Source organism: Kogia breviceps, chromosome 10, assembly GCF_026419965.1.
Source record: "Kogia breviceps isolate mKogBre1 chromosome 10, mKogBre1 haplotype 1, whole genome shotgun sequence".
Taxonomy (NCBI): domain Eukaryota; kingdom Metazoa; phylum Chordata; class Mammalia; order Artiodactyla; family Physeteridae; genus Kogia; species Kogia breviceps.
Window position 1 is genome coordinate 72,576,495 of NC_081319.1, and position 22,868 is coordinate 72,599,362.

Consider the following 22,868-nt stretch of genomic DNA (forward strand, 5'->3'; position numbering starts at 1 on the left):
AAAAAACTTTTGTTTGTCTCTCAGCACTTTCAAAGTATTTCGTCATTTTTTTCCTGACCTGTATTCTTGTTGATGAGAAGTCTGCAGTGAGTCTAACTGAAAATTGTTTTTTATCCTTGATGTTGTGTAGTTTCCTTTCCTGGTGTGGATTTGTCTTTATTTAATCATGCTTTGTTCTCAGAGTACACTTTCTATTTAAGGGCTTATAGGGTTCCTTAATCCTGGAAAATCGTCAGCAATTTCCTTTTTCAGTTATTGCTTCTGAGACATTCTCTTGTTATGGAACTTCTATAGTTGAATGTTGCTTAAGTTGACCATATAATTTTTCCATCTAGGACACTCTTTTGAGTGAAGGGGCACTAGCCAGATGAAGTGTTAGGATGGACTTAAACCAGAACTGTCCTGGGCACCATGGACACGTGACTATCTCAGAAGTTGCGGCATCTCAGTCTGTCTTTCCTGTCTCCTAACTAGTCTGTCATATATTTTGTCTTTTTGCCTTTCTGGGTTATGTTATGGGCAAGTATCTCTGTATCTAGCCTAAAGGTGATCTCATCTACTGCATCTTAAGTATTTCAATTAATACTTTTTTCCTTATCCTCCAGATACTGTATCATTCCTGCCTTTTTAGTTTAGCAATTTATTATTTTTTGGAAGATTGGTTTCATTTATCTCTTTGAACATTCTTAATATATTTATTTTAGAGTTTGTCATACTTCTATACATTGAACTTTATCTGGAGTGAGTTTTTGTTTCAATTATTGATATCTTTAGTCCTCTTTCTTACTGTTAGACTTATGCATGCATATTGGAATTTTAGTTTGTAGGCTCTCCTTGAGTGAGAGGTTTTTTTGTTTTTGTGTGTTTCTCTCTCCTTCCCTCCCTATCTAGGAGTTTCACTTTTGCCTCCACATGACTCTTGGTACCTTGAGTGCAGAACTGGGTCCTGTTTGTTCACAGTTACATATCCCCTGAAGAGATGCTGGGAAATGGAAGGTTTAGCCGGGGAGCACAGAAGTGACCCGGCTTAGTGGCTTATTGGGGATGCTGTGTATTTGCTTCTTTCACCCCAGGCCCACATCTTTTGGAAAAGCTGCAGCTGCAAGCAGTAGGTTGACAAACTTTATCTTGTTGTTGTTTGGCCTCTCTTTACAAGTGGGGGAACATCACTTCAATGTCTGGCTTCGGGTAGCAAGCCTGGATGAGTCCCCTCCAACACGGACTACTTCAGTCCCCCAGAGTCCACAGGGGCCAACCTCCCACTCTTCACTGCCTATTTCCTGACCAGAGCCCTTGCCAGGCTGTTGTGTGTTTCTGATGCATTCCTGATTTGTGGAGATCCTAATCTTGTGTTCGAGCATTCTCAAGTCCTTCAGAGTCTATCCATGATTGTGATGTATTTGGCACAAAAAGGCATTTTTGAAGTCTGAACTCACTATGCCATGTTAATTTACAACAGTACTGATGTGATTTTTGAAGAGGTATACATGAGTATAATATTGCAGAATCCTCCCTTGTTTAAAACGTCTTTCTCTTACCCTCACCCATGAAGGCTAGTAAGTCAACTTGTATCACAACCTCTTTCTCTCACACTCCACAAATACTATTTCACTGGCTTCTTTTTTTTTTTTTTTTTAATGCTTCCTTTTTCATTTTTATTTGCGGCACTTGGCTTGCCAACCTTCATCTGGGCAAACCCTGTACACTCCATCCACATAAACAGTCAAGATCTCTTTTAGTAATGAAGGATATTATTAATATATCTTGCCTCAACTGAAATGCAAACCCAATTTGATTTTTCCCTCAGGTGGGATGCAGACAGAGAACATCCAGATAAAAGGTGTTATCATTCAGGAGGTCAAGACAGAACCGATATTTTGTAGCTAAATGCCATTCACAAAGCACAATCACTGGCTTCTTTTGTTTCCATTTTCAGATGTGGGTTTTGCTGCTAATCTGATTTTCTTTTCTAAGAAACAAACTGTTTCTTGCTGTTTACAGGATTTCCCCCTTTATTATGGAAATTAACAAATTATTTGTTTAGCTGTAAGTCATTTTCCCCCCATTAATCCTCTCAGGCACACAGAGAATCCTTTCAAGGTGAAAAAACAAGTCTCTTCTTAAGATTTGAGAAGGGCTATGCTTAAATTTATTTTATGTAGGGTTCCCACGTTGGATCTAGGTAGTAGAGCGTCTCTGAGCTGAGTGACCAGCTGTAAGTTACTTAAACCCTCTGTGTCTTGGTTTCCTCATCTACAAAATGGAAATAATAATCATGGGATCCACATCAAGAGTTAACATGAGCATGAAATGTGTTGATTCATGGAAAGTGCTTGGAAAAGCGCCTGTCATACACTAAGCGCTCGATAAACACTACTTATCTTTTCTTTATTATTTCACTTACCTTTTCCTTAAGTAATTTCTTTCTCTTGTATTTTGCATCCGAAAGTTTGGAAAATTCCTTAAGCTAATCCTCTGGTTTGTCAAATAAGTCACCAGGATCGGCTGAACTGTTCACTGCTTCTGTTAGTTCAGCTGTTTGATTATACTTTATGAAGCTCTTGTTCTCAGATTGTACCCTTTCAAACGTAGTCTACACTTGTTTTATTGTTGCATCTTGATTTCACAGTGAGACTATGAATTAGAGGTTTTTTCTGTTTGTTTGTTTGCTTGCTTTTAGTTCAAAGAGTTCCTTGCAATAATATGTTTATCTGGGAACCATTGACCCAGAATACTAAAGTTGGGTCTCCACTGTGAATGTGGAGGCTTTATGTTTCTTGTGATTCCCCACCCCCCAGTCTGCTTGTAGTTATGAATGGAGGTGTAGTTTTTCAGTAATAATAACATTTCTTGCTATGGAAAGTTTACATTTATTATAATTTTGTCTGGGATGGGGACAGAGATCAGGCAGAGGGAGATAACCAAACTAATTTGCAGTGCTGATATGTGTCATTCATTAATTGCACTCATGTGTCTGTGTGTCTGTACTTCTGTCTGAGCATAACTGATATTGTTTAAAAAGGCAGTTTTTGGAAGGTTTGACTAGAAACCTCCTGTTTAATCTTGTACACACACAAAAATAAAGTATATGAAGGCATATGCTTTTTGTTGGTGATTTTCAGCATCTGTAGTGAGGCTGGTAAAAAGGAGTGCTTTTATTTATTTATTTTATTTATTTTATTTATTTATTTATTTTTTTTGCGGTATGTGGGCCTCTCACTGTTGTGGCCTCTCCCGTCGCGGAGCACAGGCTCCGGACGCGCAGGCCCAGCGGCCACGGCTCACGGGCCCAGCCGCTCCGCGGCATGTGGGATCTTCCCGGACCAGGGCACGAACCCGTGTCTCCTGCATCGGCAGGCGGACTCTCAACCACTGCGCCACCAGGGAAGCCCAAGGAGTGCTTTTAGTAAACATCATTAGGTGGTACTTTAATGAGAGAAAGCAACGTTAAAACTAGAAAATGGGTAGGAGACTAGTATTTCACTTCAAAGAATATTAAACCATTCAGTGTTCTTAATTTATGAACTAGTTCATGAAATTTATGATTCCATTGTAAATAACATTCTCTTCATTAATTCAGCATTTTGAAAATTGTCTTTATTTTTTTAGGATTGAAACTTGTAGCATAACCAAGCTAGTTATGAAATTTTAGGTTAAGGTTTATAAGTTAAATGTCCATCTTATTACAGCCCTTATGGACGAAAGCGGTCAGAAGATGTTATTTCCTTTCTAAAATCTGAAGTACATCTTGTGATTCCTAATGTGGTAAGTATTATTAAATATTCAAGTTAATACAGTGATATTTTGGTAATGTATTTAAGAAGTATAGAATTAGAACTGAACTTTTATTTAATCTCTTGTTCATCTGTGCTTTTTGACTTCACCTCCGTATTTAACAAAAATAAAAGTGTATCATTTATATCTATTATAAAAATTACTTCTGCAGAGCTCATGGTGTATCGAAGGTTGGTGTTAAGAGTTAAGTATCTGCTGGGCCATCAGTTAGCAAGTACCCTACAAACCATCTTGGTTTTTCTTACTCCAGACATTAAATTATCTAAATAAGACCATCTCAGAAGTCCACATCCCTATACTGAACACCCAACTGTAAGACAACCCATGGTAGAATAGAAACAAAGAAAGAAAGAGAGAGCCTGTGCCCTGAGTTCATGAGTCCCTTGTGCCTTCTTAGGGCACTTTTCTCTACCACCCCTCTAGCTGCTTATCGGCATCTGGAACACCAAGCCATACAGGATGACTGAGGTGCATTCTGTGACGAGCCAAGGGTTAAGGCCAGGCAGGAGCAATCTGTGGCTCACCTGACACCACATCTACACAGTCTGGCCTCCTGGAAAACAGCTTCTTTGCTTATTTGGTGCATTTCAAAGAACTGAGGTCAAAATCTTGGCAGTATAATTTCTTCAGTTACTCTGCTTCATGGACATCCAACACCTGCCTACAATATTTGGCTGCATCCAGCCACCCTCACAGGGAAAGGATGACAAGTACTATGTTTGACCTTTCTGCCTGCAGGAATTGTAGAATAGGAAAGCTTGAAGATCAGTAAAGTCTGCAGCCTACCTTCCTCTACCATCCCTCTCCTCGAAGCAGCCTTCCACTGGGCCAGCGGAGGCTTTCCCCGCTCAGTGGGGAACAGGTGTGGTGAGAATCAGAGGGATGGATTTGTATGTGCTGGCAGTACCAGGAACTTGTTTCTTCTTTCCACAGGTAATGGTTCCTAGTTTGGATGACATTCAACAAGCCATTAACCGTGTGATCCAGTTAACCCTGGAGGTCAGCAGAGGAGTGGCTCACTGGGGGCAACAGCAGACCCGTCACATCAAGACTGTCATTAGCAGCCCCTCCCATACCACTACTGACGGGACCCATCTGAGCACAGGAAAGCAGTTGAGGAAGGAAGACAGTAAGAATGTTAAAACAAATCTCAGATGAATCGAGTCTTAGAACTATAACAGTTAGTAAATGGTCTTTCTGGTTCTTCCTGGGTACGACGGCCTCTAGATATTTTTAAACTCATTTTTACAGGTGTATTGGTTAAATTTTACATTAAAAAAACTAGTGTTCTCCATCTTCCATCTTAAACATAGCGTGCAGACATTTCAGATTTTGATCATGGGTGAACAAGGATATTTATCACTGTTCTACTACCATAATCTCAAAGTTTAAAAATGAAAATAAACCTTAGAACTAATTCTATTTTCAGCATTGTATTTGATCTGATAAACTTAGTTTGCTAGAACATGGTACTTAGAAAATCTGGGTCATGTGTTCTTTGTACATGAAATATATATAAGCTATTCCCTTAAATAATTATTAGTGTGATATGACACTGACCCAAAATTCTATAGACATTTTTGGATACTTTCTTGTATGGAAAGCCAAATTCTTTTTTCCTTTTTTGCTCTTCTGCCACATTAACATTTTTATTTATTTATTTTTGACAAAAGTTATACATATTTGAGGTGCACAGCATGATGTTCTGATATATGTATGCCTTTGTGAAGTGGTTACCACAATCAATGTAAATAACATATTCATCACCTCCCATAGTTAACCATTTCTTTTGTGTGTGGTGAGAACACTTGAGGTCTATTCTCTTAGCAAATTTCAAGTATACATTATTATTAACTATAGTCACCATACTACACATTATGTTTCCAGAATTTAGTCATCATATTAGTGAAAGTTTGTACCCTTTGATCAACATCTCCACTTTTCTTCCACCCCACCCCAGGTAAGTATCATTTATAGATACTTCAGCTAACTGTTGCCATGCAGGAATACCAGGTTGAACCATTTTAAAAGAGAAGATGGCAGTCTGGAATTTTTCATGAAATCTCATGATATTTTAATTGTTAACAACTGCTTTAAAAAAGTAAGGAACTGTTTGGGCCAAACAAAAGTATCCGTATGGTCTCTGCCTGATGGAGAATACTTGAGAGTTTCATTCAAGGCTGTGACATGACTATGTTTCGGCAAGAGATGTTTATCGTGGTGGTTAACGGTGGTTGTGTGATCTTTATATACCAGATGCTGAGTTGAGGACAAGCATATGTTGTCTCATTTAATCTTCACAAGTATTTCCATGAATATTAAATAATTGGCTTAAGGTCATTTGGGTAGTAAACGTAGTGGCTTTCCTTTAACCACAAGCCTGTTCTGTAGGATAACAATTTCAACACTTCTGATCTTTCCTTGGAGGACGTTTTGTTTTGGGGGGAGTGGTTAATCAGTGTCGTTCAGTTCTCTCCTCTGAATAACAGTTTCCCCATGTTAAAGAAACCTAGACCTCAAAATCTGACACCGTAGTTTAATAAGAATAAGGGAAGCTAGCGAGAGAATAGCTCTTAATTACTAGGAATGGGGTGGGGGGGGGTCTTTAAGAAAATAAAGTTTAAAAAGTCTATAAATATTACAATTGATAGTATTTAAGGTTGAATATAGGAGTTATCTATAGGATAAAAATGTCTGTTTTCAGAATCTTATGAAGAAATTATCCCCGCACGGAAGCTGAAGAATTTTTATCCAGGTGTGGCAGAGCACAAAGATATTTCCAAGCTGGTCCTCCTCCTTTCTTCCTCTGTGAATTCTCTCAGAGAGGTGGCTCATGAGGCCCTGCAGGACTTTCAAAAGTACAAGATGCTCTGGACAGAGGACCGAGACGTGAAAGTGAAGGTATGTTTCCGCTACTTGTGATGCAGTTTGGTTTTTTTTTTAACACCTTTATTGGAGTATAATTGCACTACAATGTTGTGTTAGTTTCTGCTGTATAACAAAGTGAATCAGCTATATGTATACATATATCTCCATATCCCCTCCCTCTTGCGTCTCCCTCCCACCCCTCCAGGTGGTCACAAAGCACCAGCTGATCTCCCTGTGCCATGCTGCTGCTTCCAACTAGCTATCCACCCTACGTTTGGTAGTGTATATATGTCCATGCCATTCTCATTTCGTCCCAGCTTACCCTTCCCCCTCCCTGTGTCCTCAAGTCCATTCTCTATGTCTGCGTCTTTATTCCTGTCCTGCCCCTAGGTTCTTCAGAACCATTTTTTTTTTTTTAAGATTCCATATATATGTGTTAGCATACGATATTTGTTTTTCTCTTTCTGACTTATTTCACTCTGTATTGTTTATCTCTAACTCCTGTGGGAGGACCAAGAAAACATCAGTGATAATGATGAGAACTCAAGAACAGAGGCCGAGAACCTGTAAATGCCACACACCTAACACATCATGTCTTGCATAATTCTCACATTGACACTGGGGCAGTTGATAGTAATGAGGTTCAGGCAGATTTTGTTTAATTTAATTTGCTTAAACATTTGAGTACTAATTATGTTCCAGACATGCCCAGAGGCCGGGTATGTGTCCAGCTTACATAGGCTCAGCTGTATATTTGTATATTTGGTTGGAGACTCAAGGAAACTTTAGAACTCTGAATAACCATTCAGAAATGTGAAATTCCCTCACATAGCTTCCTCTTTCAGTGCTAACTGTTCATCCCTTTCTCTACCGAGCCACTGGCCTGATAGCACATACAAGAGGAAAAATATATAAACAGATGCAGTTTGCTAATTCAACTATTAGAGGCGTAAGATTTACATTGTCAAAAAGCCGAAGAAAATGTTGATTCTTTCTTTGCTACAGGAGTTTTTGGCTAACAACCCCTCTTTGACTGAAATCAGATCCGAAATTCTACACTATGCTACTTTTGAGCAGGAGATTGATGAGTTGAAGCCTATTATAGTTGTAGGAACACTTGAATTGCATACAGGTATTTTATAAATATTATGTAAAGTGTCTGTATTTTCACATGAAATGTTACTTCATTTAGAAAGCAGTTATTAAGCTACCTTGGTACAATATTGTAAACATTAAGTATTTCTGGACCACCAATATTGTTCATATATATGCTATATATATTATATATTATCATATATTATGTATTATAATACTATACCAAAGTGACTTAGTGTACTTGATACTAAATTGACACTCAAACAACTAAAACTACAGGGGGAACTACAGGTTACTGCGAGGAGGGGATTGTGTACATGGGATATGAGTCAAAACAGTTTGAGATCTCCTGAGAAGTTAGTCCAGTTGGGGTTAAAGTATCAGAGGATTATGAGACAACAACTTAATGTCTGATATCAAAAGCCCAAGCTGACTCTACTGCTAACTGTAGTGAGGGAGAGCTGTTTTAGCCAGGCACAGTGTTCTCAACAGTGTAGGCTGCTGGTCTCATATAGGGGTTACCTAGAGGAAATTGGGGAAATGAGTGAAGGCTTCTAATGGGTTTGCCAGAAACAGAGCAAGGTTCACATTGGATAGTGCTAGGACTAATTTCCAAAATTCTTCTCCATAGACTTCAGTGTCCTTCTCATGAATGGCTTAATATACTCCACCAGGATAGGAATTAAGTCTTCAAAACCCTTAACAGAACATTTAATTCCAACGAACTACAGACTAACTACATTTCAAGTGCTCAATGTGGCTCAATGTGGCTAGTGGCCATCAAATGGATAGTGCAGTTATAGATGCTCAGATTACACATAAAGTGAATTGTTTCAGAATGTCAGTTGTATTTTATTTTGACCTTTTCTTGTCTTCACCAGAGCCAATGAAATTGGCCTTATCAGTTGAAGCTAAGGCATGGAAGATGCTACTCTGTCGATATTTGAATGAAGAGTACAAAAAGAAAATGTCAGACATGATAACATTTATCAGTGAATACTTGAAAAAGTTATCTAGACCTATTCGTGATTTAGATGATGTCAGGTTTGCGATGGAAGGCTTGTCTTGTATCCATGATAATGAAATTCAAATGGACATGACTTTGGGACCAATTGAAGTAAGAAATGATTGCATTTTTCTTTCTTGAAATGGTATTTTTTTTAAAAAGTAGAAAAACACTAAAAAGTTTATTTCTTCATCTATTTTATGGCACAGTCTGCCTATTTTTCCTCTCTGATGTTGATGTCCTTGGAGGGATTTTGACAATTATCAACAGTGAACAATATACGAAGGAATATTAATATATTCATAATGCTGTACTGGTCTAGACAGTGTTAATTTTTTTATGCTGGCACTTACATTTTACAGAAAAGAATGGTTGTATTCTCTCACTTCAATCCTGCATGTTAGGCAAGTTCCCCAAATATCTTTGGCTTTCCTTAGAAACCAGTTATGTGTCTCACCTATGACCAGTGGCATACCATGAGCAGATGGTGGGAGTGGTCCACTTAGGCTCAATAGTAAATTGTTGGAATTTATGTCAACAAGAGATGTTTTTAGGGAAGAGTACTGTTTTAGTTCCTATTGCTCCAATAACAAATTACCATAAACTTAATGGCTTAAAACAAATTGTTTTATAGCTGTAGAGGTCAGAAGTATGAAAATGGGTCTTACGGGGCTAAAATCAACATGTCAGCAGGGGCTCTAAGGAAGAATCCTTTCCTTGCTTTCTCCAGCTTCTAGAGGCTGCTTGCATTCCTTGGCTCCTGGCTCCCTTCCAGCAGCGCCACCACTCCTACCCTTGCTTCTGTCATCACATCTCTAACTCTGAATCTCCTGCTCCCTCTTTCCCTTAAATGGACCTCTGTGATTACATTGGGCCCACATGGCTAATACAGGATAATCTCCCCATCTCAAATTCTTTTACTAATCACATCTGCAAAGTCCCTTTTGCCACATAAGGTGACATATTTACAGATTCTGGAGATTAGGGTGTGGATAACATTGGGGAGGCTGTTATTCTGTCTCTCACAAGTACTTATGACTAATATTTAGAATTTCTGGCTCATGGTGATAATAAAAATCAGACTCAGTTCATTTTATTACTGTTTTTAAAATTCTCTGTGGACAGTGCACTCCCTTATTGCCTGCAAACCTGGGGAATTGGCACTCCTCCTGCCTCCTTTTGGTACCCAGTGTTCATGACTGAGCATTGCTTTCTTGAACCCACTTGGAGTTTATACACTTCGGGAGCTAATGAAATTCATACCTTTACTACTTCTTTAAATCTTAGTGTTTGGGTATTTTGAATGCTGACCATTCGCTTCTCAAGATTTAACAAATTATCATATCATTTTTTCCTGACTGCTGAAGCTCAGTTTTTCAGTATAAATTATTTTGGTAAAGCCAATTGCCAACTCATCACTTTAAAAAATTTAGGCAAAATTGGTATATAACATTATACAGATTTCAGGTGTACAACATTATAATTCAACATTTGTATGCACTATAAAGTGATCACCACTGTAAGTCTTGTCACCATCTATCACCATACAGTTGATCCCCTTCACCCATTTCACCGTCGTCCAATCCCCTTCCTCTCTAGTTACCCACCAATCTGTTCTCTGTATCTATGAATTTGTTTTTGTTTTGCTTTGTTTGTTCATTAGTTTCTGTTCTTCAGAATATCTCCCACATCGTCATTTCATTCCATTCCTTATATAGCCAACCCATATATATATATATATATTTTTTTTTTTTTTTCAGTACATGGGCCTCTCACTGCTGTTGCCTCTCCTGTTGCGGAGCACAGGCTGCAGACGTGCAGGCCCAGCGGCCATGGCCCACGGGCCCAGCTGCTCCGTGGCAAGTGGGATCCTCCCGGACCGGGGCACGAACCCGTGTCCCCTGCATCAGCAGGCGGACTCTCAACCACTGCGCCACCAGGGAAGCCCAACCCATATTTTAATAGAGTATGAGAAAACATTTTGCCCGGTGTTGTCACAAGATCAAGGAGGAGAGAGGCAGAAAATTATTCCTTGGAGTTTTTCCTAGGATAGTATCTCAAAGCAATTTGCCTACTCTCCACCAGAATCACCTTGGTGCTTATTAAATTCAGATTTCAGGGCCTGGGATCTAAAGTCAATATCTGATGTAAGTGATAATCTAAAGAACCTTTTTATACACGTTCAATTTTGGGACCCATTCTTCTAGTCTTTGAAGACATAGGAATGTGTCTTTAGAAGACATCTAAGTCATTTGGCAATTATATTCCTTGTGATGTTTCTGAACTCTACCCCCACCCCACAGGAAGCCTATGCTATTTTAAACAGATTTGAAGTTGAAGTAACCAAAGAAGAATCAGAAGCAGTTGATACCCTGAGATATTCTTTCAACAAATTGCAGAGTAAAGCTGTAAGTACAAATTTAATTCTTTTTTTTTTTTTGCTGTGTTGGGTCTTAGTTACGGTACACTGGCTCTTCACTGTGGTGCATGGGCTTCTCTCTAGTTGTGGCGTGCTTGCGGGTTTTCTCTTCTCTAGTTGTGGCGTGTGGGCTCCAGAGCACGTGAGCTCTGTAGTTTGCGGCATGCAGGCTCTCTCACTGAGGCGGGTGAGCTGAGTAGTTGTGGTGCGTGGGCTTGGTTGCCCCGCAGCATGTGGGATCTTAGTTCCCTGACCAGGGATCAAACCTTCATCCCCTGCATTGGAAGGTGGTTCTTTACCACTGGACCACCAGGGAAGTCACTATCTCCAGAAAAAAATACATTTCAAACCTTTAAAAAGCTCAATATATATTATCTTAAAAGCTTTATTGAGATATAATCCACGTACTATAACATTTACCATTTCAAAGTATACAATTCTGTGATTGTTAATATATGCACAGAGTTGCATGACAACCATCATTATCTAATTTTAGAATATTTTCTTCACCCCAAAAGCAACCCCATACCCATTAGTAATCACTCCTCATTTTCCTCCTTACCTCAGCCCCTGGCAACCACTACTTTTTGTCTCTATGGATTTGCCTTTTGTGGACACAATATAGATAGAATCATATAATATGTAGTCTTTTGTGACTGGCTTCTTTCACTTACAGTAATGTTGTCAAGGTTTATCCATATTATCTCACTTACCAGTAATTCATTTTCCTAATGTCTAACAATTCTTAGCATCTTTACATGTACTTACCAGCCATTTGTATATCTTCTTTGAAGAAAGGTGAATTTAAATCCTTTCCTTGTTTTTTAAATTAGGTTGTCTCTTTGAGTTGTAAGAGTTCTTTATATACTGTGGATGTAAGTCCCTTAAAGGATTTGCAAACATTTTCTCTCATTTGTTGGGTTTTTTCACTTTCTTGATGGTGTCCTTTGAAGTGCAAAAATTTTAAATTTTGATAAAGTCCAGTTTGTCTATTTTTTCTTTTGTTGCTTGTGTTTTGGTATTGTATGTAGGAAACCATTGCCTAATCCAGGGTCATGAAGAGTCACTACTGTGTTTTCTTACGAGAGTTTTATAATTTTACCCTTACATTTAGGTCTTTGATACATTCTGAGTTAATTTTTGTATATGGTGTGAGTTAGGGGTCCAATGTCATGTAAAAGCATGTGGATATCCTGTTGTCTCAGTGCGGTTTGTTGTAAAGACTATCCTTTCACCAATGAATTGTCTTGGCACCCTGGAGAAAATCAATTAACCATAAATGTAAGGGTTTATTTCTGGACTCTCAATTCTATTCTGTTGATCCATATGTCTACCCCTATGCCAGTCTTGATTATAGTAGCTTTGTTACTAAGGTTAAAAAAATTGTGGTAAAATACACATAACCTAAAATTTACCATCTTAATCATTTTTAAGTGTAGAGTTCAGTAGTGTTGTGTGTTCACATTGTTGTGCATCCAATCTCCAGAACTTTTTCATATTGCAAAACTGAAACTACCCATTAAACAACAATTCCCCATTTCACCCTTTCCCCAGTTCCTGTAAACTACCATTCTACTTTGTCTTTATGAATTTGACTACTTCAGTTTCCTCATATAAGTGAAATCATACAATATTTTTCTTTATGTAACTGACTTATTTCAGTTAGCATAATGTCCTCAAGATTCATCCATGTTGTAGCATATGTCAGAATTTCCTTCCTTTACAATGCTGAATAATATTCCCTCATATGCAGCATATACCACATTTTGTTTATTCATTCATCCAGCAATGGGCACTTGTGTTTCTCCCACCTTTTGGCTGTTGTGAATAATGCTACTATGGACATGGGTGTACAGATATCTCTTTGAGACCTGCTTTCACTTCTTTTAGTTACACCCAGGAATAGAATTGATGGATCATATAGTAATTCTATTTTCAATTTTTTAGAACTGCCATACTGTGTTCCATAGCAGCTGCACCATTTTACATTCCCAGCAACAGTGCACAAGGGTTCCAATTTCTCCACATGCTCACCAACACTTGTTATTTTCTGTGTCCTTGATAGTAGGCATCCTAATGGGTGAGGTGGTATCTCATTGTGGTTTTGATTTGCATTTCCGTAATGAAAAGTGATGTTGAGCATCTTTTCATATGCTTATTGGCCATTTGTATATCTTGCCTAGTTTTAAGTTGGGTTGTTTGTTTTTCGTTGTTGGGTGGTGGAAGTTCTTTATATATTCTGGATATTAACTTCTTATCAGACATATGATTAGCAAATATCTTCTCCCATTCTATAGGGTGCCTGTTCACTCTGTTGATTGTGTCTTTATAATCCTTTTTATTTCTGTAAAGTAAGTAGTGATGTCCCTTCTTTTTTTTTCCTAATTTTAGTAATTTGAGCCCTTTCTCCTTTATTCTAGGTTAGACTAGGTGAAGTTTTGTCACTTCTGTTGCTCTTTTCAAGGAAGAAACTTTTAGTTTGCTGATTTTCTCTATTTTCTTATTCTCTATATCATTTATTTGTGCTCTTTTTAAATTATTTTCTCCCTTTTGCTTGCTTTGGGTTTAGTTTGTTCTTCTTTGTCTAGTTTGTTAAGGTGGATGGTTAGGTTACTGATTTGAGGTCTTTTTTCTCTTAATGTTGGCTTTTATAGCTATAAATCTCTCTCTAAGCATTTTTGAAGTTGGTAAATATTTAGCCATTAAAAGTGAACCCCAAGGGAGGGTCTAGATTCTTTAATTATACTAAAAAAATTTTATTGAATATTAATTAATTAATGTTGGCTTAAAATTTCCTCTTTATGGAAAGACTTGTCACTGAGATTGAAGCAAGGCACAGTAGCAAGGACACAGAGCTGAATTTGGGGTTATGACTTGTGATTCTGGCTCTGCCACTAGCCAGTTGGGTGATCTTATGCAAGTTAATAACCCTTGTTTCTCAGTTTCTTCATGTGGTCCTTTAGGAATATTTTAGAAGCTTTTAAAATTGCAGTTATGAGGCTTGAGATGATGTACATAAAATACTTTTTCAATACTTATTTCTATTTAAGTTCAATATTGACTAATCACTTATTTTGAAAAGTGCTTGCTGGTTAGTCTAGACAGTGAGTCTTAGGAAGGAAATGGGGAGCCCTCTGTTGAGATTTAGTGAAGCCCAGTTTTCTATTATTGTTCAATTTAACAGATTCACTTGGGTTTTTCTGGCATCTCTCTGTTAGTGTTAAACCTACTGACCCAGTCTTTACTACAGTCACCATTAAGCTTAAAGCAGTATACGTTCCAACCCAGAAAGATGCTATTGTTGAGAGCAGTTAAGAGCAAGAGCTCTGGAACCACACTGCCAGGTTTTGAATCTTGACCTTGTCTCATACTGGTGCTAGGACGTTGAGGAAGTTAGTTTCTGTGGGCCTTGGTTTTCTCACTTATAAAATGGGTATAATATTAGTATTTTCCACGCAGGATGGTTGTGAGCATGAAATGAGTTAACATATGTAAAGAGCCTGGCAGAGAGAAAACATGAATTAAGTGCTAACTATTATGATTGCAGGTTTAAGCAGAAGCTTTGAAGACCATTGTAGAAGACATATTTGCTATTTTTTTAAACCTAGAGTAATATCATTTTCTTAGAGGGAACTGCTCCAATTACTGGAACCATGTGAACCTACTAGAAATTGTTAATCCCAGACTGTGGCCTGGTCCCAGAGACAGCATGTGACTCAGACTGGGCCCACAGTAGTAACTGTTTCCTTGGCCTGAACTGGGTCAGCCAGAAAATGTTTTCCTAACTGCAGTTAGATAGCTTTGCCTCTTGGGTCATGAACTAGAATGATTTGAGTCTCTTGATGGCACATTTGGATTGTTTATTTCTGTGTTTTTCTTTTTTTTTTTTTAACAACGTTGCAGAGACATCCTTGTTCATACAGTACATCTGTGAGATAACAAATTTGCTGGAGTAAAATTATAGTTTTCATTACTTTCACTCTCACGTTGAATATTCTTTTTTATTCCAGGTTTCTGTACAAGATGAACTAGTTCAAGTGCAGCCAAAGTTTAAAAGTAGTCTACTTGAATCCGTGGAAGTTTTTCGTGAGGATGTAATGAATTTTGCAGAAGCATATGAGACGGTAATTTAAGTGTTGCATGCTGTGTGTTAAGATGTTTGGTGGTATGTTTATATGAGATGAAAGTAATGAACCCTGAGAAATACACTGTGATTTGTACATTGTATGTAAGAGACTATCTTTGCATATTTGCAGCTATTAAAAAGGGGGGATAGCTCGTCCTTTAAGCATGTTTCATGTAGAAAGAGAGAAGATTTAACTGCTAAAAGGAGCAACAACTTTGGAAATTGTGGAAGGAACAAAGTCTGCTTTTGTCCTTTCTCAAGACCAGAATACTCATAATTAAAAATGTAATACAGTTGTTGGAAGGCTGTAAGAAACTATAAATGCCCTAATGCCAGGGTTATACAACTGATTTTTTTCCCACTAACTCTTAGAGAACCAAAAGGGTCACTGAACATAAATAATAAATGTCATCCTTGGTCAGTCCCACAGACTGTTCAACATGGTATACTGACTGATTAATGGTCGACCTCTTTGAAGTTAAATTCAGAAGTTGGATATAGTCCCCTAAAATATTCTACTTTCTTTTAGTGGTCACCATAGATCTGAAATCATAAGATAATTTAAGCTCTTGGTGCTACTTTTATAACACTTTTTTAAACATCTTTATTGGAGTATAATTGCTTTACAATGGTGTGTTAGTTTCTGCTTTATAACAAAGTGAATCAGTTATACATATACATATGACCCCACATCTCTTCCCTCTTGCATCTCCCTCCCTCCCACCCTCCCTATCCCACCCCTCTAGGTGGTCACAAACCACTGAGCTGATCTCCCTGTGCTATGTGGCTGCTTCCCACTAGCTATCTATTTTACGTTTGGTAGTGTATATATGTCCATGCCACTCTCTCACTTTGTCACAGCTTATCCTTTCCCCTCCCCATATCCTCAAGTCCATTCTCTAGTAGGTCTGTGTCTTTATTCCCGTCTTACCACTAGGTTCTTCATGACGTTTTTTTTTCTTAGATTCCATATATATGTGTTAGCATACGGTATTTGTTTTTCTCTTTCTGACTTACTTCACTCTGTATGACAGACTCTAGATCCATCCACCTCATTACAAATAACTCAATTTCGTTTCTTTTTATGGCTGAGCAATATTCCATTGTATATATGTGCCACATCTTCTTTATCCATTCATCTGTTGATGGACACTTAAGTTGCTTCCATGTCCTGGCTATTGTAAATAGAGCTGCAATGAACATTTTGGTACATGACTCTTTTTGAATTATGGTTTTCTCAGGGTATATGCCCAGTACTGGGATTGCTGGGTCTATGGTAATTCTATTTTTAGTTTTTTAAGTAACCTCCATACTGTTCTCCATAGTGGCTGTATCAATTTACACTCCCACCAACAGTGCAAGAGGGTTCCCGTTTCTCCACACCCTTTCCAAAATTTATTGTTTATAGATTTTTTGATGATGGCCATTCTGACCGGGGTGAGATGATATCTCATTGTAGTTTTGATTTGCATTTCTCTAATGATTAATGATGTTGAGCATCCTTTTATGTGTTTGTTGGCAATCTGTATATCTTCTTTGGAGAAATGTCTATTTAGGTCTTCTGCCCATTTTTGGATTGGGTTGTTTGTACTTTTGTTATTGAGCTGCATGAGCTGCTTGTAAATTTTGGAGATTAATCCTTTGTCAGTTGCTTCATTTGCAACTATTTTCTCCCATTCTGAGGGTTGTCTTTTGGTCTAGTTTATGGTTTCCTTTGCTATGCAAAAGGTTTTAAGTTTCATTAGGTCCCATTTGTTTATTTTTGTTTTTATTTCCATTTCTCTAGAAGGTGGGTCAAAAAGGATCTTGCTGTGATTTATGTCATAGAGTGTTCTGCCTATGTTTTCCTCCAAGAGTTTGATAGTGTCTGGCCTTACATTAGGTCTTTAATCCATTTTGAGTTTATTTTTGTGTGTGGTGTTAGGGAGTGTTCTAATTTCATACTTTTATGTAACACTTTTTTTTTAACGTGTACTAAACATCTCTTTTAGGTTTGATTAGTCAACATTTTATTGCTCTATTTTGCTATTACACTGGCAATCTGGCATATTATTTAGCATATCCATAATATTCATGATTGTACAGACCATTTGGGATCATTTTTGCAACTGTTTTCTGGCTCATGGCCAGCAGAGACTGCCTTCTGCTTCTTCCAACCTTATGTGTGTCTCTGTTTCCATGCTGGGTGGACTATTCATGAAAGGAGGTTGTTCTCAGAGTCCTATCTCAGTTATTCTAATGCACAACCACAGCATCATCATTTATAATCATAAGTGAAATAAAACAGAGCTCTGTGTTATGAACTTCATATAGGATGTAATTTAATCACATTTTTTATTAGCTGTGTCAAGGTCCTTTCAAAAATGAATAGAAGTTACAGTGATGCAAATATACTAAAATTGAGTGTTATCATAGTCTGTGAATATAATAAAAACTGTTGAATTGTACATTTTAGATGAGTTGATTGTATAGTATGTGAATTATATCTCAATAAAACTGTTGCAAAAAATACATGAAAACTTCATGTACAGGACAAAATTAGATCATATAAATTAAAAATCATGTTTATTTGTTTAAAAGGAAGTAATAGATAAACCTAAAATAGATAAATACATGTGATTAGGAATTAAAATGCAGATTATATTATTCATTACAGGAAGGACCCATGGTTCCAAATATACCACCCCAAGAAGCTAGCAACAGGTTACAGATATTTCAGGTAAAACTACATTTTTTTGGTTACATTTACATTCCCTGCATTTATACTTAGGTGGCTTCCACGGTCATCCCACCAGGAAATATAGAGCTGTTGTCCAAAAACCAGTGTTTTCTTTACTAGGAATATCCAAGTTTTGCAGCAAATTTAGCCATATGAAAGCTTTCTGTAATTTATGCTTTAGTTTTGCCACATACTGGGTAGGTATTTCTAAATATTCCTTTACCTATGTCGGAGGTTACTTCATATCACTTGATGATTGGGTTTTTCACCCCAAACCAAATAAATGGAGTAGTCAGTAATCTTGTTTTTGTTGCTTTATATGTAGGTTCCATGGAGGGTTCAGGTTGGTTCCATGCACACTTTTGCCAGAAAGGTTCAATCAGTTTGGATGGAACCTCTTAAATTGCAGGTTCTCCTGCGACTGGTAGGGGTAGTTCAGGCTTTTTCCATCATAACCAACTGGAATTTTTCATATGACATCTAATTTTCAAGTATCTCCCTTGATTTGAGTGTTTTAAAATAGAAAAGCCATACTCTGATAAGAAAAGTGTTTCTTCAGGATCGTTGGAGCAAGCAGGAATTGCAGCTGGTCCCTAGTGGAATAAACTTATGCAAAGTAGACAAGATCATCTGTCCTGAGCCCAATGTCTCTGCTGCCTGATTGCAGGAGGGTAGGTCTGGCCCAGTAGATTTCTGTAAGATAACCCTTGTGCCGGCAAGGTTTTTCATGGGATGCAGCAGGCATAAGCCTTTCACCTAAATATGTTCTCCTCAGATAAAAAGGCTAGTCCCATGTTATTGTTGGGGTTCTCCAGAACTATGGCTGTCACTCTTGGACTAAAACCAGCTCCTTCCATCACTGTTGCCAGCTCTTTATGCTGGACCCTGGAGGAAACTCTGATCCTTTACTACCTGAAGTCCTCAGATTTGGAGCCAGGGTCCCAGGGAGAGGCCTTCCTGTCTGGAGGAGCCAGGACTAAGACTGATGTGGTGGCTGCCTGCTGAGCCAAGAGGAACCTCTCAGCAATAAAAGCAATAGGTAGTAATGTTGGATGGTGATAAGTGCCAAGGGAAGAAAAAGGCAGTGAAGGGGCATAAAGTGCTAGGCCGTGTGTATGTAAAGTGGAGGTGAAATTTAAAATAGGGTCTCCAGGGAAGGCCTCCTTGAGAGGTGACATTTGAATAGAGACCTGGGGAAGTGAGAGAATGATCCAGGCAGATTATCTGGAGGAGCAGCTTTCCAGGCAGGGGAAGAGCAGTACAAAAACCCTGACTAAGAACATGTAAGAGAAGCAACAGGAGATTAGTACGGCTGGAACAGAATGAGCAAGGAGATAGTTGTAGCAGTAAGTCCAGAGAGCTAAGGAGAGGACAGACTGTTAGAAGCCTTGCCAACCCCTGAGGGGCATTGGCTTTGACTCTGAGTGAGATGAGTGACATGATCTTATGTTTTCATGGGCCAGTCTGTCTACTGCGTTGAGAAAAGATTATTGGAAGTCAAGGCTAAAAGCAGGGAGACTAATTAGGAGGCTATTGCAATATTCCAGGGGAGGGGTGATAGTAAATTGGACCAGAGTGGTGACGTTAGAGTTGATGAAAAGTGGTTGGAGCCTGGGTATATTATGAAGATAGACGCCCCCCTTCCTTGTCTTTCCCTTGGGAGTTATCAATGTATCAGTCAACAACTGGGACTTTAATGAGCCACCCTTTTACTAGGGGTGTGTTCACTTTGTTGAAAAGGCAATGTAGGGCCCATCTTTTGCCTCCTTGTACCTTCTTTCTGCCAGTGCCTGGGCTTGTAAGCTGAGCAGGCTGTTTGCTGAGCATCTGTCTGGATATATGGCTGGCGGTCAGATTTGCAGACCTAACGCTTCTCAAAAACAGGTGTTCTCCCTCCCCCGCTCCAAAGCGGGTACCCAAGATCTAGATCTGGGGAAGAAGCAGGAGCCTCATCTCAGGTCCCAGTGGTGTTTACTGTTGCAACTTTACTCTGATTTGGGGAGTTACTGGGTACTTGGCTGCTGACAAAGCTGACATTTTGTTTCCTGTTTGGCTGGTGCTTTTTATATTATTTCGGACCAGAGTGGAAAAGGCGGTGAGGGATTGGCATTCATCAGTAGTCTTCATCACATTAACAAGATTTTAGGGACTTCCCTGGTGGTGCAGTGGTTAGGAAATCTGCCTGCCAGTGCGGGGCACATGGGTTCAAGTCCTGGTCAGGGAAGATCCCACATGCTGCGGATCAACTAAGCCCGTGTGCCACTACTACTGAGCCTGCATGCCACAACTACTGAAGTCCATGTGACTAGAACCTATGCTCTGCAACAAGAGAAACCACCGCAGTGAGAAGCCTGCGCACCGCAATGAAGAGTAGCCCCCCTCACTGCAACTAGAGAAAGCCTGCATGCAGCAACGAAGACCCAGTGCAGCCAAAAATAAATAAATAAATTTTTTTTAAAAAACACAAAGAAAACCCCAAGATTTTAAATGTCATCCTTTAAGTGTATGCTAACTTTGAAGTTTTCGTTTCTCCTTTTCTAATGTCCACATAGTCCCAGTACAGTTATTGAGTAACCACCATACTAACCACCAAGGAATATAAAAAGTGCAAAATGGCTCTTCCTCTCTAGGAACGAATTCGTTGGAGTTCCTCCTGCATCTTCACACCTTCCTAATTTGGCTCCTGTAAGATGTGCTAATGTATCTGTCAGATCTGTATCATTATCTGAGCACTGTGAGGTCTGATGACAGACAGTTTCCAGGACTGGGAATTTAGGATCCTTATTGATATGTTATACCATTTATGTAGAGCACACATATCTTGTCACAAGTGAATTATTTCTGTTTGCTTTTGTGCTTTTAACACTGTTAATACTTAGCATTCTAAGTATAGGAGATTCAGATTCCACTTCAAAAGACCTGAACATTAACTTTGCTGATTTAAATTTAGAGTTATTTCAAATGGTGTTAAAATGGAATCCTTTATTTTATAGACTTGCTTGTAGAGAAAGCAAGGTTGAATGGATTATACCAATGCTTCACTCGTTTGAACTGTTTAGGAGAGATGACCAGGCTAAAATAATAGAAAAGTCTGAATTATAGAATTTTTAAAATGCAGTTTCATTACTTTCAGATGTATTTATGGGAACTTGAAATGTAAGTCTGGGGACCACTTAATTTATTAAGGGAATAATTTTACATAAAATGATTACTTTCAGAATGCTTGAAAGTTAATTTTCCCAAATGCTTAACTTTTCCTCCGATAGCTTTGTATCAGCATAAATTTGCTTCACAAATCCTTGTTTCATAGACAATATTCAATAAACTTCAATGTAGCTTTTATTCCGATTATAATGAATTCTACTTTAATGGACTCTGAATTTATTACATCTTACTGTAATTTAAAAACCTTTTATAGGCCAATTTTGATGATCTGTGGAGGAAATTCATTACATATTCATCTGGTGAACAACTTTTTGGGTTGCCTGTGACTGACTATGAGGTTTTACACAAAATTAGGTAAGTTTAGAAATTGGACAAGTTTATTATAAATAATTAACTGTCCATTAGAGGAATCATGTCATCATTAAATCCTTCGTCATGCAGAGAAGAGTCTGGCTTGGAAAACTCCTAAATAGTCCCCTCATTGCTGGCTATTCCTGACCCATTGGATGCACAGTCTCCATATACAAAATAAATGTTTTAGGGGAGTAGAAAATACATTGCAAAAATTCTGGGCGTTAATGGCCTATATTTAGCCTGTGCTTTATTTTTTTTCTTTTCGTGATTTTGAATAGTGTCAATAATTGTGCGGAAGCACTGCAACTTCGGATAACTTTTGTTTACTTAGAGGAATAGCCATCCTCTGCTCTTGCTTCCTTCTTACTGCATTTATGCTAAGTGCTTTTCCCCATTGGGTAGGCATAGAATTCATTGAGATTGAAAGGCAAGGAACTTAATTGATTTTAAAGAGTAACAGTTGCTTTTAAACAGTGGATCTAGGATTTAACCAAGTATATTTTGGTAGAATGTTAAATATAACTTTCTTCAAAGGCAAAATTGAAACAGTGGTATTAGCTTATTAGGATCTTGGCTTTAGAACTTTATGTTGACTTGTTTCAAAGTCCCAGCATGAAAATGTCATGGCACAAAGTACCTAAAATTGTCTGAAGATAAATGAATTCCTCAGACATTTAGGGAAGATGGTTTGTATTTTTTTTCTAAAGAGAGGCATTTGCTAAGCTTAACCCAATTACTAATTGTGTTAGAATTGCCGATGTCTGGTCCTTTCCCCTGACGTTAGATCAGAATCTCTGGGATGGGGTCCTAGCAATTCTAGATTTTTATAAACTCTCTAGTTAATTCTTTTGCACACTCAGTCTGAGAATGAGTGTTTTATTTTGACCTGCAGTATTCTAGGAAAACTAATCATTCTCATTTACCTTCTGGACCAATGGACCCTTTTAATTTTTTATGTTTTTAAGTAATTATGAATACTTTTCAGAAGTAAGAATAAAGGAATGGTGAAAAGCAGTTTTATTAGAAAATTTAATAAGAATTTAAGCAGAGAAAACCCAAACTTTTACTCCATAATGTCCTGGTTTAAAGACGTAAGTACACGAAATGGAGACCAACTTTTGAATGCAGCTCATTAGCTGTCATGCATGAACCTGGAGCATATCCATTCTGTAAACAGTGATTCAGGTTTCAAATCCATCTTCAATAACTTCTAGCTTCTCATTACTTATGTTTTTTCTTGCACTTGCATTGTTAAAACTCAAAACTGTTGAAAACTCATACAGTCATAATTTTGTTCACCATCTTTTTTGCAATATAAATA

At 38.1% G+C, this 22,868-nt stretch overlaps 1 protein-coding gene across 1 annotated transcript in view; it reads left to right on the forward strand.

Moving 5' to 3' along the window:
* Window positions 1-22,868, forward strand: part of DNAH8 (dynein axonemal heavy chain 8) — a 338,470-nt gene that overhangs the window by 90,858 nt on the left and 224,744 nt on the right. The window contains exons 25-33 of the mRNA XM_059077211.2: window positions 3,690-3,765; window positions 4,729-4,924; window positions 6,500-6,696; window positions 7,669-7,795; window positions 8,640-8,875; window positions 11,068-11,172; window positions 15,194-15,307; window positions 17,966-18,028; window positions 21,447-21,547. Coding sequence (XP_058933194.2) covers window positions 3,690-3,765; window positions 4,729-4,924; window positions 6,500-6,696; window positions 7,669-7,795; window positions 8,640-8,875; window positions 11,068-11,172; window positions 15,194-15,307; window positions 17,966-18,028; window positions 21,447-21,547 — 1,215 coding nt within the window. The remainder of the gene's footprint in view (window positions 1-3,689; window positions 3,766-4,728; window positions 4,925-6,499; window positions 6,697-7,668; window positions 7,796-8,639; window positions 8,876-11,067; window positions 11,173-15,193; window positions 15,308-17,965; window positions 18,029-21,446; window positions 21,548-22,868) is intronic.